Source organism: Gopherus evgoodei, chromosome 7, assembly GCF_007399415.2.
Source record: "Gopherus evgoodei ecotype Sinaloan lineage chromosome 7, rGopEvg1_v1.p, whole genome shotgun sequence".
Lineage (NCBI taxonomy): Eukaryota > Metazoa > Chordata > Testudines > Testudinidae > Gopherus > Gopherus evgoodei.
Window position 1 is genome coordinate 125,880,950 of NC_044328.1, and position 17,496 is coordinate 125,898,445.

Consider the following 17,496-nt stretch of genomic DNA (forward strand, 5'->3'; position numbering starts at 1 on the left):
TATTTTAAGCCAATCTCATGGTTTTGGGATCCTGACTCATGATTTTTGAATGCTTGGAGCTGGCATCCTGGTGGAGTCCCATTGTGGTTCACAGGCTGCAAGGTTCCTGGATGCTGGGTTGGGACCTGTTACTGTGGAGAGAAAAAAAATGGCCATGTAAAAGAAGAATGCTTTAAATTTAAGGCAGGTCAGAACAGAAAGTCACAAGTCCCTAGAGAAAGTCTCTCCCCCAGTTCAAGAAACCGGGAGGCACCAAACGAAAGGGGCAAAGCTGGAAGATAAGGATCCCCCTCCCGCTGCAATTCTTTGTTTTGTTCTGGACAATTAAACAACACAGTATTGACGTATTAATACTTGGAGAGAGAGAGACAAACACACAGAAATTGGACTGTATATGTTAAAATTGGGTATTTTTATCTTGTGACACTGACTTACCTACCAGAAATGAATCACGTCTCCAAATGTGTGTCTGTGCAATCCTTGTAAAAATCTTGGAAAATACTCAAAATGAGGATTATAAGGTCAAAACATAGTTGTTAAAATATTATCAACTTTTTGGTTTAGCGCAGGCTTATTTTACACTGTTATAATATCATCATACTCTTCAAATGTACATTGTATGCAATAACTTTATTAGGGTCAAATAGATATCACAATATAGATCCATCCACTGAGTAGCCATAAATTGGTTACAACAATCATATAAGACTATGTTGTTTTATGCTAAGATGCTTTACATACAGCTCATACAATATTATAGACGGATACACTTTTATTTAGAAATGCAGATGATCAGTTTCAATTATGATGCTGTGTTTCAGGCTTCAAACTGAGTAAGAAAAGCGAATTTAAGGTGACCCTTTTGGCTACACAGAATCCTGTGTACTGTAAGAAGCAAAGTCCAAATCTTCAGTGAAGCAATGCCAATTTACACCTGCTAGGAATCTGGCCTTTATATATTTTAAGATGAGTTTTTTTAGATTTTGCCATCTTCCTAACATTTCCTGATAGCACCAAAACTGTTATTCAAAATCAGCATTCACCATAATGATGGAATAGAACGGTCATTTAATGATTTTCAAATAGCATAGATTGAAATATTTCCATCCGGAATAAAGGAATAATTACGCTTTATAATGATGACTAACAACAGTCTATGTCGTTGCCATGTTCTGTTAAAATTACACATGCAACATGGCATATTTTCACATGGTTTTGGTTACTGATATCTGCACCTCTGTTATCCTAATTAAATAAATACCTTTGTAAACATATAACACAGTTACTTGGTCCTTAGTTTTCACAGCTCACATTAAAAGTTTCACAAAACATCAATAGAAATAGTGATTTATAGAATGAATACTTAGCCTAGTTAACAGAAATAAACATTGGTCAGGTACTGTTTATGCTACTGAATGCTCTTTCAAGGAAAAAATTTAGTTACAAAGCATTCAGAACTTGGGTAAGCCATATACCCAACTCTGCAAAATATATAAAATATACATACGTTTTCTTAAACATACATTTAATAAAAAAAAGTAGTGGCAGAAATTGAAAAATTCCATATACAGGGTCCAAAACATTCTGTTGGTGTGAAACTGCTTATTCATGCACTGAGTCACATGGGAATTGGTTAATCAAAATAATAATTAAAAAAATCCTCTGGAAAAAATATACTAAGAACAAATGCTCTAAAAGCGTCACAAAGAGGCAGTCTTGAAAATTTGGGAACAATGTTACATGCATCGTGATATACTGAATAATCTTTAGAAATCAGAATAAAACACTTCTCTTTTTCACCAAAATGCAGAAGAAAAATTCCATTCTACTTCATTATGTTATGCATATTACATACTACAGACTTGAGGCTACAAAATGCTTCTACCATTTTAGTACATATACAAACTACCATAAAGTTATCTATACAATACATACAACAATACTTACTCCAATTCACCACCTGTGATGAATACATCATCATCAGTTGTCTAGTGACAAAAATAACAAACTAGCCACCACCATCTGCTTCAATAGATATCATCTGATCTTTGATTTACATTACATACTCTCATGGAGTATTACTTTATTTAAACTTTCTTTACAAATCTGGTGCCACTGAAACCCAGTGTTGTTACACTGTCTACATATAAGGGGTATAAGAATGCAAACTCTATGAATGCTAAATTTGATTGGCAAATGAGGTGGGCCCACTTTGACTATAGCTCTGCTGCTGGCCATATTCACCCACCTGGCCATAGTTAGCTTGTTGGCCAAAGCCTGCAGGTTGGTTATATCCTCCAGTTGGGCCATAGTTGTCTTGATTATAGCCACCTTGGTTATAGCTGCTTGATTGTTTCTCCATGGTGTCTGGAGGGTACCTCTGGCCCGAGGAATGCCACCCAGTTTCCTTAAAAACAAACCAAATATTTCCTGCCCAGAGAATAAAGTTCAAGAATCCAAAGACCTAAACAAGAACCAAAGCAATTCATCAGTACAAAGGCCTGACTTTTGTGGCCTAATATATATATATATATGTTCAGCTTTATCCAATACACTTTTAATTAAATGAGCCTAGGCTATTTAAAGACAACCCTTCCCAAAAGGCTCAGGAAGCTACATGCTCAACTGTAAAACAAGGGTTCCTGCTTAGCCCAAAATAGTCAGGGACAGTGGCTGCAAAGCCCATCTTTTTGCCCAAGTAGCTAAACCAGTTGGGGTTTGAAGGGGATGGTTGTTTATAGGGGATGGGAGTTGCCAGAGAAAGCCTTGACTATTTTGTTGTGTTGGTGGTTGAAGGTTTTGCTGTTGTCTTTGTAACATTAATTAGTGTTAGAGGCACTCACGATTTGCTGAAACTTAAACTTTTCACAGGAACGAGCCAGTCTGACAACTTTCAATTCTTTTTTAATTTGTCAAAATGTTTCCCCCCCCACCGTTTTCTAAATGAACAGTTCTGCTTCTCGCTTTGAAATTCCTTGACTTAGATATTCAGAGTAAAAATTAAGTCAAAATTGAAACAAAATTTCAGTTGACTCAACCTGAATATGTTTGGATTATCTGTTCATGAACCTTGAGATTTCAACTTTTCAGCTCAATGTGGAGTGAGAAGAAAATGTCAAAATCTTGAACATTTTTTGTCAGGTCAGGAAAACTGTTTTCCTCCCAGCTCTACTTAAGACAAACACAGAGTGTTTATTTTTTAACACGTGATGGTAGATTCAAGCTGAAAGCAAACATAACCTTTGCTGCACCCAGGAAGCGCAGTGCAAACCTGGCACAATACTAATTCTGGTTTCTGTGTGTCTCATTCTGATGCTGCCGCTGCGACCACCTTTGCTGGGCTGTGGTGTTCCACCTGCAGAGCTCATTGCCGCTGAAGAAAATGCATTTGGAGGAGATGGCAATACACAAGCAGAATACCGAATTATAGGTGGGGTGTATGGGAGGGTGCTCTTATGGGCGGTCTGGCTTAGATCCTGCATGGATGGGGATGAGCATCCAGATGGAAAGATAAGCAAAAGCTGGAGTGTCAAAGGAAGGGAAATGATATGTTAGCAGCTCAAAGTTTAGCTAAGCATTGGAACCTTGGCCGGTAAGATCTTTGGTACAGGGATCAAAGGCAAAGGCATAAATATTCCACACATTAGAGAACCATACCCATGGGAGATACATTCATAAAATCACACTTGTTTTATAGATGTGTCCTCAATGTTCACTTTGAAAGTGAATTGACTGTTGAACGAAACTACCCGTGAGTCAGTCTACAATTTTTCTCCATGGTAACTATCTCAGTGAGGCAGCATTTTCAGTCAAATCATTGGCAACGTTTTAGGAACTTCCAGAGAAATCGGCGGACCTACATTGATTTACAGCAGCTGAGGATGTGGCCCAATCGGCATATTCAGAGAGCTGAAAATAGGTGCACACACTTTCATTGCCTTGCAGAAAAAAAAATTAACAGATCTACTTACAACTGAAGTGTTTAAGCTTGACATAACGGGGCTGCGCACAGGCATGCATTTGTTAGACTGCTGTTTGCAAGCCGACATCAGTAATAGCACTTCGTCTGGATCAGTAGCAATCTTTACATCAGACAGTCCCTTTGCCCAAGCAGACGAACCCACCAGCCACAAGAAGGAGAAGACCACTGTCACAATGAAGTCCTGTAAAACCAGATGAGACAAAAGCATTAGATAGATGTGTCTACTGGGCAGCGAAGCATCAGAGGAAATGTATCAAAAATCAAACTTCAGACTATCGGACAGAAAGGGAGCTTTGTATTGCCTGGCAATAATCTGATGGTCTTAAGCCACAGCCAGAATTTTCAAAGGTGCTCAGTGCCCCCCGTTAGGTAGAGACTTTCAAATGAGCACAGATCTGATTTAAGTTTTTAAGTAAGTGGACAGATTTTCAGAAGAGTCCATCCAGCCTGCTGGATGCTGAACTGTCCTGAAAAATCTGTCCCTCAGTGTCACAAAGCAGGCTGCTGGGAGGTGAGTGAATTTGTAAATCTGGCCCTTATTTAGATGTCTACGTAGGAGCTGAACTCTTGACTGTCTGGCCATGCAAGCAGTTCCACACACGCTTAATTGTAGCTCAGTTTCCATTTGCTGTGTGCTCAGCAGCTCCTTTGCAAAATGCTGTCACTGTGCATCAGTATTTCAGCTGAGTGCCATCTGAAACTGCCTAGGCCTTCACTACTACCAGCAGCAAACCAACCAAACAAAAACATTCCAAGGGCTTGGTTCTGCAAGATACCATGCACCATTACCGACTACTTCCTACCAATGTGAAGCCCCAAGAGAATGAATTTCAGGGCTTTATGAGTCTAACGAACAACCGAAACTGCGTTGCCCACTCTCTGTTACAGACATGCCTACACACACCTCTCACTTTTTACAGGAACAAGTGACCAACTCTATTGCTACTGTGTGGGCCTTGAGAGGAAAAAAGTGTTATTCTTCTAGCTTTTTATGTCCTGCTAAAACTAAGGAGCCATTTGTCACTCTTCATCCCATCTGTCAGTCTGCAGCAGATGGTTGACGTGTTGCAAGTCTAACGCGCCGCTCATTACATGATTGTGTCTTGGTATCCCACCATCTCCCATGCAGGCTGCTTTCCCTCTCTTGCCCTCACCCCCCTCACACACACTTTAACATATAAGGGAGGTATGACTGGAAGTGAAAGAATGCAGTACAAAGTGCAGTATGGTGGGCTGACATGCAAAGCATAAGTGATATTTTAAATTTAGAGGAGGGTCATCGCCTCAGTCCCCCCCCTCCTTTTGATGCTTGAAGCCACTTAAATCCATAAGCCACCCTTACAAGAAATAATGAGGAAGTGATTTCTTCACCCTCACAAACAGGATTAAATTTACTGCACCTCAATAGAACGCCAAAAGCTCGCTACTCTCTTTAATGGCAAACCTCCCTGACACACAGGGCTGCAGCAGCTAAATGGCCAGGCTATGATGCTTTGATTTACACTGACCTCGTTTCTTGCTACCTAGAGGAATTCTCTTGAAGCTTGTGTTATGGAATTGATGACAAATATATCAACACCCAAGGGCTTCATGGTGGGTAAAAACACTAGGCCTGAGTGCAATTCATTTAGTCTCAAGGACACCTCCAATGAAAAGATGTTATTCTTTGAAGCCTTAGCAGTAAAAAAAACTCCAAATCCTAGCTCCTACGGGTATGGTTTAACGGTGATAGGATATGATGTCGAGACTTGCGCATGAATTGGATTAAAGTGAGGGAGAGTTGCGCGACATCAACCTCACTCTCTCTTCCCAGTTCCTGTCTGTATCCAGTGGTAGGACAAGAGTCGAGACAGCTGGAGACAGGGCAGGGCGCAGTGGATGACCAGGACGCCTACATGTCTTGTCGTGCTCTTGAGCGTTCCACAACGCTTGCTGTCACAGCCTTCCTCACCGTTGAACCAGGTTTCCTGAGTCAGCCGGATCCAGCCTTTGCATGCAATGGGTAGACAGGCCCTAACTCACCGAGGGCCTCAGACTCATCAGCTACCCTCACCTGGTTTACCCCGCCAGTTGAGATAGTTTCCGGGGTGTGGCCACTGTCGCATGCTGACAGCTACTTGGAGCCACAGGTGAGAGCTGGGTGTCAAGTGGGGACCCAAGTGGATGAGCTACAACTAGGAGTATGACTGCCCCCCCATCAGAAGTACTACTCCTCCCTGACAACCCTATAAACCCTGTCCTGGATGACGGTGAAACACCTGAAGCCTTCCCAGTCACCAACGGCGTCAAGCAAGGGTGTGTTTTAGCACCCACTTTGTTCAGCATGATATTCTCTGCCACTCTGACTGATGCCTTTCAACACTTCACCGAAGTACAGAACTGATGGGAAACTATTCAATCTGAGGCGACTGCGTGCCATCACCAAGGTGAAGGAAACTGTACTTCGCGACTTTCTCTTTGCCGATGATTTTGCTCTGAATGTTAGTACAGAGCCAGAAATGCAAACCAGTATGGACAAGTTTTCATCTGCATGCAACAACTTCGGTCTCACCATTAACATCAAGAAGACTGAGGTCCTGCACCAGCCCAGCTCCCCATGCTCCGTACTCAGAACCGTCCATCACTGTAAATGGACAGAGACTTAAGGCAGTGGACCACTTCACGTATCTGGGCAATACCCTTTCCCAAGAAGTATCAATAGATGATGAAGTAAATTGCAGAATTGATAAGCCAGCTCTGCATTTGGCCGATTGCACTCCAACGTCTGGGAACGTCGAGGGATCAGCCTACCAACGAAGCTGAAGGTTTACCGAGCAGTGGTGCTTTCAACTCTGCTGTAAGCCTGCGAGACTTGGACTGTCTATCGGAGTCATGGACGAAGGCTCAATCACTTCCATATTTCCTGTCTGCGAAAGCTTCTAAAAATCAGATGGCAGGACAAAGTGCCTTATACTGAAGTCCTTACTAGAGCCAGTCTGCCGTCAGTTCACACACTGCTGATGGGAGCCCAGACCAGATGGGCCGGACATGTCGTGAGAATGTCAGACGAGCGCATTCCTAAACAGCTCTTCTACGGAGAACTCACCCTGGGAAAGCGCTCACCTGGAGGACAAAAGAAGCAGTTCAAGGACACGCTGAAGACCTCTTTGAAGTCCCTCGAGATCAACACCGCCACATGGGAAACCCTCGCACTGAACCGTCCAGCCTGGCGCAGCCTCATTCACACAGGCAGTAATACCTCTGAAGCGAGACATACTGCTGAGGCTGAAAGAAAGCGGGAGCTGCGCAAGTCCAGAGCTGCCCACGCATTATTGACGGTGCCATCGCATGTCTGCCCGACGCGTGACAGGACGTTCCACGCCCGAATCGGACTGATCAGCCATCTTCGGACGCACAGAGCCCGGTCATCGAACGAATGAGTTGTTGAAGATCATCCATCGTTATCGATGAAGACATCATCATGGTTTAACGGCAAATATCTTCCTGAAAAATCATACCTGGGGCTGAAACTGCTGAGATAATTGCTAAATTGACATTTAGCACAATTCACATTTTATTTAGTGAGGTCCAGTCTTACAGGGCCTGGCATGTAATCTAATTGCACACCACCACTGCACATCAAATGTCACATGGGTTCCAATCCAAGCCTTTTTTTATTAAGCATAATTTGTTTTTCTTAATTCTGCCAGAATTTTAATAGCTTGGAAATTAAATCAAGCTGAGGAAGTCAAGGCTTTTTTTTTTTTAATAACACTGGGTAGAAATTTGAGGTGGGTAGAAGCAAATTGAGTGAAACTAACTTGATAATGAAGATTAAGCTTGCTAAGAAAGGAAAGCGTAACAACTGGCAAAGCACTTCATGCAGGTGCCTCCAGCCGGAGACTTTTCAGAGCTAATGTAGTGTTCACTATGCATTAGGTGTGTTGGCTAATCCCTTTCCTTTCTCTAGTGTCATTTGGAACAAGAGCGGACAACGCAGTCAGCTGAAATGTGCTGGATTCCTGGGCTTCAGTTTGTCGAATCCTGTGTGATTGTTGTGCAGCTGCCCTGATGCTTTGGCTCTGTTTACAGTTGGGATGGGACTGTATTAACACCAACAGGTTTCAAGCTGGTGCAGGCTAAGCGTGGTTTGGTCAAACGTCACTCTAGAGCAGGGGTACAAAGGGCAAGGCAGTCCAAGGTTGTAAAATGAGACCCCGATCTAGGGAGAGGGATACAGAAAAATGCCACTCCAAACTGGGGCACAGAGCATGGGGAGAAAACGTACAGGAGAGCAGGCACAACACGTGTGTCCGGCCAGAAGGGAAATGTCAGAAGGTGGGGCCTCTGGGAATCAGAATACTGAGTCAAAACCCCTGCCCCATTCTAAATACCAGAGAAGGTGGATCATGCCAGAAGCCAAACAGTTGTCCACATTGCAGGCCAAAAGAGGGTAATACAATATGAGTTTTAATTGGCACCTTTAGCAGGCCACAGAAGAGAGGCAGGTCCCAGTGTCCCTGGAGACCAGGATGTAAGGTCCCAAGACTTTGAAGGCATGAATAGCTGGGTAGAAGGGAACAACTGTGTGAGAACAAGCTTATGTCTACCAAAGGTTTGTCAGTCTGGGCTGACCTGTGTGGCTTTGGCTAGAATTTGAACCCACTTTGATCTCAAGTGGGTTTGGGCTTCTGGCTGAATGTTCCCACAGCTCTGGGAGAAGCAGAGATACAAGATAACAACATGCTGAAAATAAAAGAGAATTTCAAGCTAAGTTATTCTGGGGTTTAATTCTTAGCATAAGGATTTCTCCTTGGTAGTGAAAGCCTGAGTTTCTGTATTCGAAAACAAATCATACATTCTGAATGTTTAATATCCCCTGAGCAATTTTTTCTTTCGAACAAATCAGCATTTTTAGTAGCTATCCCTCACCAATGTCTATGGATCACTTCAACGTGTACTGTTGCATGGTTACGGCTCACTTCTCACTGCAAAAAGTTTCTCTCTCAAATCTCAGCTCACACACTCTGCTTTTTTCTCACAGGTGCCACTGGAAAAGAGGCAAGAGCTGCACATTCAGGGAAAGCACAAATCTAGATTTGAAATAACTGCAGATCCAAGAGGGTAATGTTAAGAATTGTATTTAATATTCATAGCAAAATAGTTTGTTGTCTGTTTTTTGAGTTTGGCAAAAAAATTCCTCATTGGAGCACTTTTATGACATTGTATTTTTTTTCCAATGAAATTTTACATGATTTTTCTTTTCTATTATGACTGAGAAACATTTTGTTGGTGTCAAACTCGTGCTGCATTACTGTTTTTCAAATTTCAAGCTGCACTTGTTGTTGTTATGAGTGTTGGCACCTTCCACACTTCAGTGTTGTGGGAGGTCACTAAGTCAGATGGCATCAAGGGATACTTTGATGAACAGTAGCAACATTTGTACCTATGTATGTTAAGATAGGCACAATCACATGGCAGACTTTAGAGCATATGCATAAGAACGTCCATACTGGGTCAGACCAAAGGTCCATCTAGTCCAGTATCCTGTCTACTGACAGAGGCCAATACCAAGTGCCCCAGAGGGAATGAACAGAACAGGTAATCATCAAGTGATCCATCCGTCCTTGCCCATTCCCAGCTTTTGGCAAACAGAGGCTAAGGACACCATCCCTGTCCATCCCAGCTAATAACCATCCATGGACCTATCCTTCGTGAACTTATCTAGTTCTTTTTTGAACCATGTTGTAGTCTTGGCCTTCACAACATCCTTTGGCAGAGCACTGCAGGGCTCAGGAAACAATCTCTTCTCCTTCAGCTGCATTAAAAAATGGCAACAAACATTATAGGGATTTCTCTGGTATTTCTATAAGGTATTTGCTACCGCTGGAGGCAAGTTCCTAATTTTTGTAACCCAGCAGTGTGACTGGGTATGGACACCTCTACATTTGGAGAAGGTTCAGGTCCAGATATGTGGCTGTTTTTCCAATCCAATCCTCCCAGTATTTGAAGGGACCCATCAGAACATTTTAGATTAAAAATGCTACAGTTTTCATGGATATATAATTGTGAATTTTTAATTACATACCAAATTAACATTAATGAGCCACAAACCATCAATTCCCCATTTCTTTGTAACATCTCCCAGGTGACTGAATGAACAAAGACATTAAACGTTTGCTCTGCCTTCTTCAAAAGAACAGGCAATCATTTCCAGAATGCACACTTTCCTTCAGCCATACAAAATGCTCCTTGTCTGAAGACAAAGTCATCTCTATATTAGCATGTTCCAGTTTGGGGTGTAAAAGTTCTCCTTCGGTACAATGAGGATAATAGTATTAGCCTTCTCCCAGCCTATGTCTTGTGTATTTAGACAAAATTCTTCAGGGCACGGGTAATTCCTTATGAAATAAAAGTGTAGCACCTAGCACAAAGGGACCCTGATCTTGATATCATGGTTGAGGCCCTCTGGGCACCAATGTAATTCATATGAATGAAAAATAATAATGCCTGCCAGCATTTCCCTTTGAGATGCTCCTCTTTACAAAAGATTTCACTCAGCTTTAAATTATAGCTAAATAACTAGAATGGACGTTCCACATTCTCTCTCATTGTTCTTAGATTCTATAAGGAAGCACAATTTCAGCCTCTACTGAAAGGTTTGCAATGTGCTACATAACTCGACCAATTTTTCAGACTACTTTTTGAAAAATGTTAACAAACCATTCAGAAAAGAAATGTACAGCCCCCTAATGCATGTGATCACATTCCTCAATGCCAAAAGTCACAGCTATACATGTCTTCACCTTCCCTTTTGTTAACTTTTAAGAGAAGGAGGTAAGCCTATTTTTTTTTAAATTTCAGGTAGTACATTGGCTACCTGTTTTGCCTCCTGTTATATAATACTGTTCTGAAAATACTTCCTAGATTGATGAATTCCCCCCACATAAATCTGACCATGCTGGAGAGACATCACTTCTAGATCTGGCATAAGATTTTGTCCAAGATTTATATGCCGAGGGATAAGCAAAGGCTTGGAGCGGATTTGACAGAGTCTGAAAAATGATTCCCCCCGCCAGTCCGAACTGATGCCTGTCTGTTTATCAGCAAATTCTACGGATGAGGAAGCCCCTGAACCAGAGTATAAAGTTAAAGGAAAAGAAGTCCAGGGAGCTGGCTGTATCCTTATTGCCTTTTCACTGAAGGAGCCTGCTAGCAGGCTGCCATATTCAGGTATGGAAACTCACAAAGTGCTGAGGGATCAGCTAAGAGGAAAATGAAGAATTTCCAGACTCTGCCTTTTGCATGCAAGATGGGCATTTTTCTGTTCTTTCTCTTGCCCCTGCCCAAAGTAAATCTGCATTTTACTTGTTTTAAGCTATGGCTAACAGAAGCTTGGACAAGAATGTAACATCTTTGAATAGTAAAATAAAATACTGGTAATACTTCAGGTGTGATGGTTTAGCTTTAGGATGAACATTAAGAATGTGACAGATACAGTTGGAACCTTCTTGGTTCAAAGAGACAATGCACATTCTATTCTAATAAGGCTTGAAGTAAAACAGTCTTGTGTTTTAAAAAGGAAAACATAGAATATCAGGGCTGGAAGGGACCTCAAGAGGTCATCTAGTCCAACACCCTGCTCAACGCAGGAGCAATCCCTAACTAAATCATCCCAGCCAGGGCTTTGTCCAGCCTTAAAAACCTATAAGGAAGGAGATTCTGACAAATGTGGATTGAAAATGTCACTTTGAAATGCACAGAATCCTTAAGATTATTGGTAGCTTTCATTTTTCTTTTAATTGTAAAGAGGCAGTCATTGTTCTGCATATTTGTTCTCTGGATTTTTATGAAAATTCTTATTGTTTTCTAAAATACAAAAGGAGGACAAAATTTAAAAATATGCAGCAGAGGATATCTTGTGAGGAAGAGAAAATAGATAGGATTGTTTTAAATGTACACATTTGTAACTGTTACATACTATCTGTAGAATACCAAATAACCTCCTGCTTGTTTTAATTATTCACTGAATTCCAGATACTAAGGAAAGACTTCATCCTTTTACACGCGTATTTTCAATGAGATGTATCCACTGATCACTTTGCAAGTGAGAAGTTTCTCTTCAGTTTTGTAGTCATCAGTATCAGTTTTCTAATGCTCTTATTAATTTGTGCCATTATTGAACTGATTTGAATATTAAAGTTACACTCAATAGTAATTAAATGTATTTTTCACGATGACTTATAAATCTCCCCCAGAAAACAGTAAAAGCAGATGAAAGCACAACGTATTATAGCTGTCACATTACATATTCTAAGTGGGGTACACATGGAGAAGCTTGTAAAGAAAAACGAGACGATGGACGATATGTACTGACTGTCGCAGATTATGAATGTTCTCCCAAATAGTTTCCCATTCAGTACATGATGGAAATATCCCATTGCCTGCCCCACATTCCCAAAAGCTTTGTATGGTTTAATTGGTTTGGTTACTAACTGCTTGCCAATGACTGAGACGATATAGCTTTTCAGTACGTTATTGAAATAGATGAGGCTGGAATGCATTAAGGTTATCCAGTCTGATTCTGATCTCAGACCAGTGTAAATCAGGAGCGACTCCCCGGGAGATAATGGAGTCACTCCACTGTAATGTGCTCAGAAACAGGGCCATCGGCCTCAGATTAGATACCTGCCCTGAGTAATGGATGTCTCAGAAAATGACTTTTTGGGGGGTAAACCTCAGAATTCGACTCTATGCCCATTAGAGTCTAGGTCACCCATGTAATTAATTCCTTTAAAAATATTCCTGTCTGTTGAATACTAATCCATCACTTGAATAGTTTTTCATTTACATTTGTTCCCCTACTTTTTCATTCCTCGAGATGGACCCAGATTTATGTTTAGAATGTGCATGTTGTTCAGAATTTTGAAATAAAATGAAGTTCAGCTGCAGAGTCAAATGTGACTGATGCTTAGAATTATTATTAACAAACAGCTCAGTATACACTGTACATACATATTACATAAAAAAACCACAACTATGTTAAAAGAACATTATGGTTGCAAAGGGAAGCACACAAAAGTCAGGAAATGCCAAAATTAAGATTGCTCTCGTCCCCACTTCCCCGTCTTCTGCTCCCTCTGCTCCTGTCCCCAAGTCCTGGCTCTCCTTCCAATCCCCACTCCCTCCTACAATCAGCTCTCTCTCCCCTTCCTCTTTTTCTCCCATCTGCATTTGAGTCAGGCAGCTCCCGCCTTCTCTGCCACACTGCCTGGGTGGGGGCCTGCAGAGAGAGAAAGGAGAGACAGGCTCCCTGCTCTCAGTTCCTGTGACGGCTACCACAGAGGCCAGCAGTCAGAGGGAACAATTACAAGGGAAGTCCAGCACAGCCGTGGGCTCAAGCCTGCTCAGTGGCTCTGTGAGGATAAGCCCAAGCACCGGATGGTCAGTATGCAGGAGTGGAGGGGGGATGGAGCATACTTTGTGCAGAAGGAATCTATATAAGATTCCCGGATTGTCATTGGGTGTCGCTCTGAAGCCCAGAATGCCTGCTGAGTCAGCGTGCAGAGATGAAAAGCACTGCAAGCTTGGCCAAGAACAATTTTGTCCAGGTTTTCACCTGGGTTATCATCCCCGGGACTCGCAGTCTGTTACTCTCCCATTTAAGTTATCAGACATTTTGCTTTTACAAATTACACGTGTAGATGGTACAGCTACAGTAAGGTATGTATCTATTCTATGCCACGAGTCTTAGACCACTCAGAGATAACTCAGCCAATCACACCCTTACTCTACAGCTAATATGCAAGCAACAATTTCACTGGCTATATGAAGGAAACTGCACAGCTGGTGGATTACTTTGTGCCTCCGCCACACCTGTGTGTGACAGCCCAGGCTTTCAGATACTAGCCTTCAGACAATTTTGCTGTCAAGCGCTAACAAGTCTCTACTGAGTAGGTGCAAACAGAGATTTTTCAGAGGTTTATAACTTGGTCCAATGTGGGCATATCATCAAAGGCATGACAAAAGCACAACCATGACCCCAGGCAGTGCTAGAACATCTAAGTAAAATGGCGATATGGATTTTTTTTAACATGGAAAAACAATGTATTTTTCCATAACATCGATCTCAGAAGCAATTGAACCATTAGCGCTGACACTTTTCAAAAAAGTTCAACCTTAGGCAGATGGAAAATTTCAACCTGAATGGTTAAAATTTGGTAGAGCAATAAGTAACTGAAAACAGGGTCTTATAATGGAAACTTTACTGATAGGCATCACTACCCGCACTGCCTTTAGCATCATCATCAGACTGGCGGCAGAGGGAACTGAAATCTTTCGTTATTGGAAATATTTAATCACAATAATGTTTGATTTCTTACTGTTCTCTCCTTCTCAAGAAAATATAAGCTTCAATTAAAGTGTTGTTTATTGAAAACCTTAACACACAAATGTGTATATTTGTACAAATAATTTATACTATCTAATGATTTCTGGGTTGTCACAGTAATAAATATTGCCTTTTCGTACTATTTAAAACGTTTAATTACCAAAATATATGTTATATGATTTTCTTGTTCCTGCAAGGAATTAAAATGTTGAATTTGTTCTATTGATACTATACCTCACATTAAATTAGGCTCAATGCGATTTGATTAATTGGCAGTGCTCCTATTGTCTATTTCAGGGTTTCTGTCCTTTTTTTAAATTTCAAGTGACACAGCTTCTCTCCCATTTTTCCTATAGCGTTTACTTTAAATATCCTGGAAAAAGCAAAAAGCAGCTCCCTGAAGCGTGAAGTTTAAAGGCGAGAGTAATCACAGAAGGAACAAATGTTAATTCAAGAGTGAGAATGAAGTTTAAAAGGGGTGGGGTTTTTTGTTCAAGGTCAGCTTGGGATCAAGGACAAGAACAAAGTGAAGACTGAAATTGTGATCATCTTCTACCTAATGATTCACTGAGGAGCAGGAAAAAATGCATTATAGAAATGGCAGTAGGAGTACCCATCCCCAGTGATTAGAGGAAATAACTGACAATTGGTCTATGTATCTCTAGTGCTGTGAACAGGAGGCCTCTTAGATTGCTTCAGCGCTGCCCAGAACATTCCAGAGTTGTAGAATAACTTTCTTTGGGAGGATCAGCATCTCAGGGATCAAAGATAGGTGTGTTACAGGCTTTTCACTGCCAGTATTTCACCGTTACATGGGCTACGTGGACTTGTGCCATACAGGATGCTGGTTTGCACTTTTAATTTTCAGATTGGGAAGTAAACTCAGATGATATGGGCCCCTGAATGAGGTCTGGCTACACCTGCTTTTTCTTCCTTTGTAGATGGGATGAAGGCCTGAAGGTGAAAAGAAAGGCGACTGACAGGCCACTTGATTGCCGATGTTTTCTGCTTCTTTGTGCCTCACCGCTACACTAACTCTTTCAGGTAGAGACATTTTAAATTACTGGGTCTCATAATCACTTCTCTTTTCCACTGGGCTTAGTGACTGAGGCATTACTCCCATTTTCTCCCTCTCACTTGGAGAAGTGGCAGATTCTCCACAATTGACGAGGAGATGTGTTTCTAGATGAAATGGGAGGGGCAGGGCTACTCGGTGTCCATTTGTGCCACCCATGTTATCTCTGTAATAGAGATTGGTCTCTCCAACCTGAAGAGAAGATTAAGTTTGTTTTCTTTGAAGAAACCGCTTCAAGAACTCTCTATTGCCAGCACCCAAACGCTTCCAATGAATCTCACTGCATGCACAAATTATTAATGTTATTATTTATTTATATTATGGCAGTGCCTAGGAGCCCTAGTCTTGGACCAGAGCCCACTGTGCTAGGTGCAGCACAAACACAGAACATAAAGATGGTCTGTGCCCCAAGGAGCTGGACAGATGGATACAGACAGACACGGGAGTACAAGTACTCAATGAGATCATAATTGTCAGCATAAATTGTAATGGTCACTGTGCTCCCAACCATGCTGTGTAAATGGATAGGCCAGTTAAAAGTCGCACTGAATGATATTTCAACAGAAAAAAATCTCAGCAAGTTACTAGAAATTTTCTGAAATTTACATGTGTATTCATTACTAAGACACCCAAGAAGATGTCATGCTACAATGACACTTCATAACCATAGTCAGCACCAACAGCTGGTTACATCTTTAAAACACAGTGCAAATAGATGGCTTAATATTTAGAACACCCTTACGAGTAATGTAAATGATCCTTGTTTTACAGACAGAGAAACTGAGAACAACAACATTAGCCACAGAAGCCTATTAAATGTAACCCCTGGACTCAATTACAATTGGTTAAAGAGAACACAGTGAATTAATACTACGCTGTTACCTGTGACGACTGCACCATGGATTTTGAATGACTTTTGGAAGCAATGTGGCAGTAATATTCTTAACAGTAAAATATCATGTAATAATAAACTACATGGTATTCTGAGATTTTAGTATCATTTTTCCACTCTCCTTATTGTAAGTTATTTCCTGCAGTGATTGCAGTTGGTCAAAAAAAAAACAACAACTGAATTCTTTTCCACAAAACAATTGAAACCAAAATTTTTCATTTTGTTCAGCTTTTTTCCTGTGGAATATTCAGATTTTCTGATTAAGCAACTTGAAATAAAAATTTACTTCATTCAACTTAAATCAAATCAAATCAAAGCAAATTGTGTATTTCACTTTTTTTAGGGATTTCTCCTCTTTCTCCCTCACCTTTTCCAGTAAATCTTTTCCCCTCCAGCGTGAAAAGCAAAAAAAGGAGACAAAAATCCCAAACCCAAAACATTTTCATTTTTATTTCATTAGATGGGAATTGAACCTATTTTTTTAAATTTTAAATCAATTTGTCATGTTGGACATTCTGAATGTTGCAAAAAAGTTGAATAGCTCAAAATAGACATTTTTTAAAGAAAAACTTTTCACCAAGCACTAAAAAGATATTTATGCAACCTTCCCATTTTTCTTCTTTCATTACTTTTACTCTAGACATTTCCTTCAATAGGTACATCCCTTCTATATTGGCAATTTATAGTATTTTGCTTTTGTTTACCTTGTGTTTTTATTATGCATGTAAAACTATGAGTCATTGTAGAGACAGTTCTGAACCAGATAGACTGGATCGCCCCCTTCTTCCCCCGCCCTAATGAACTTTGGGGTATTTGAAATCCAGAGCTGAATTTCTTTTTCCCTTAAGCCCTTCTCTAATTGAATTGTTCTCCACAGCCCTATGTTTCGCAACTTACCCCAGTGTATCCTTTTTCTCCTCTACAATCTTTGGAGGGAAGAATTCAATATGTGAATAAGGAGACAGGACACAAGTGGGTTACTGTAAAAACGTGCACATTCAGAGAACCAATTAAACACGAATATAGCATGAGACTCAAGCATGCTGAGATTATCTGAATAAACAGACCACAGGGCATCTCACGATTCATTATGCATTCAAGTGTGAATGGAACCCAGGAAGAAAAGGACCCTAAAAGACTGATTTATAATAAAGTGGCTATTTAATAGCCATTGATTT

At 40.9% G+C, this 17,496-nt stretch overlaps 1 protein-coding gene across 4 annotated transcripts in view; it reads right to left on the reverse strand.

Moving 5' to 3' along the window:
• Nucleotides 1-609: 609 nt before the first annotated feature.
• The window catches only part of SYNPR (synaptoporin), a 185,051-nt gene continuing 168,164 nt past the window's right edge, over nt 610-17,496 (reverse strand). For all 4 annotated transcript variants that reach the window (XM_030570234.1, XM_030570236.1, XM_030570235.1 and 1 more), the window contains 2 exons: nt 3,972-4,163; nt 610-2,464 (listed from right to left, as the gene is read on the reverse strand). In XM_030570234.1, the coding sequence (XP_030426094.1) occupies nt 2,180-2,464; nt 3,972-4,163 (477 nt within the window). In that variant the 3' untranslated portion in view covers nt 610-2,179. The remainder of the gene's footprint in view (nt 2,465-3,971; nt 4,164-17,496) is intronic.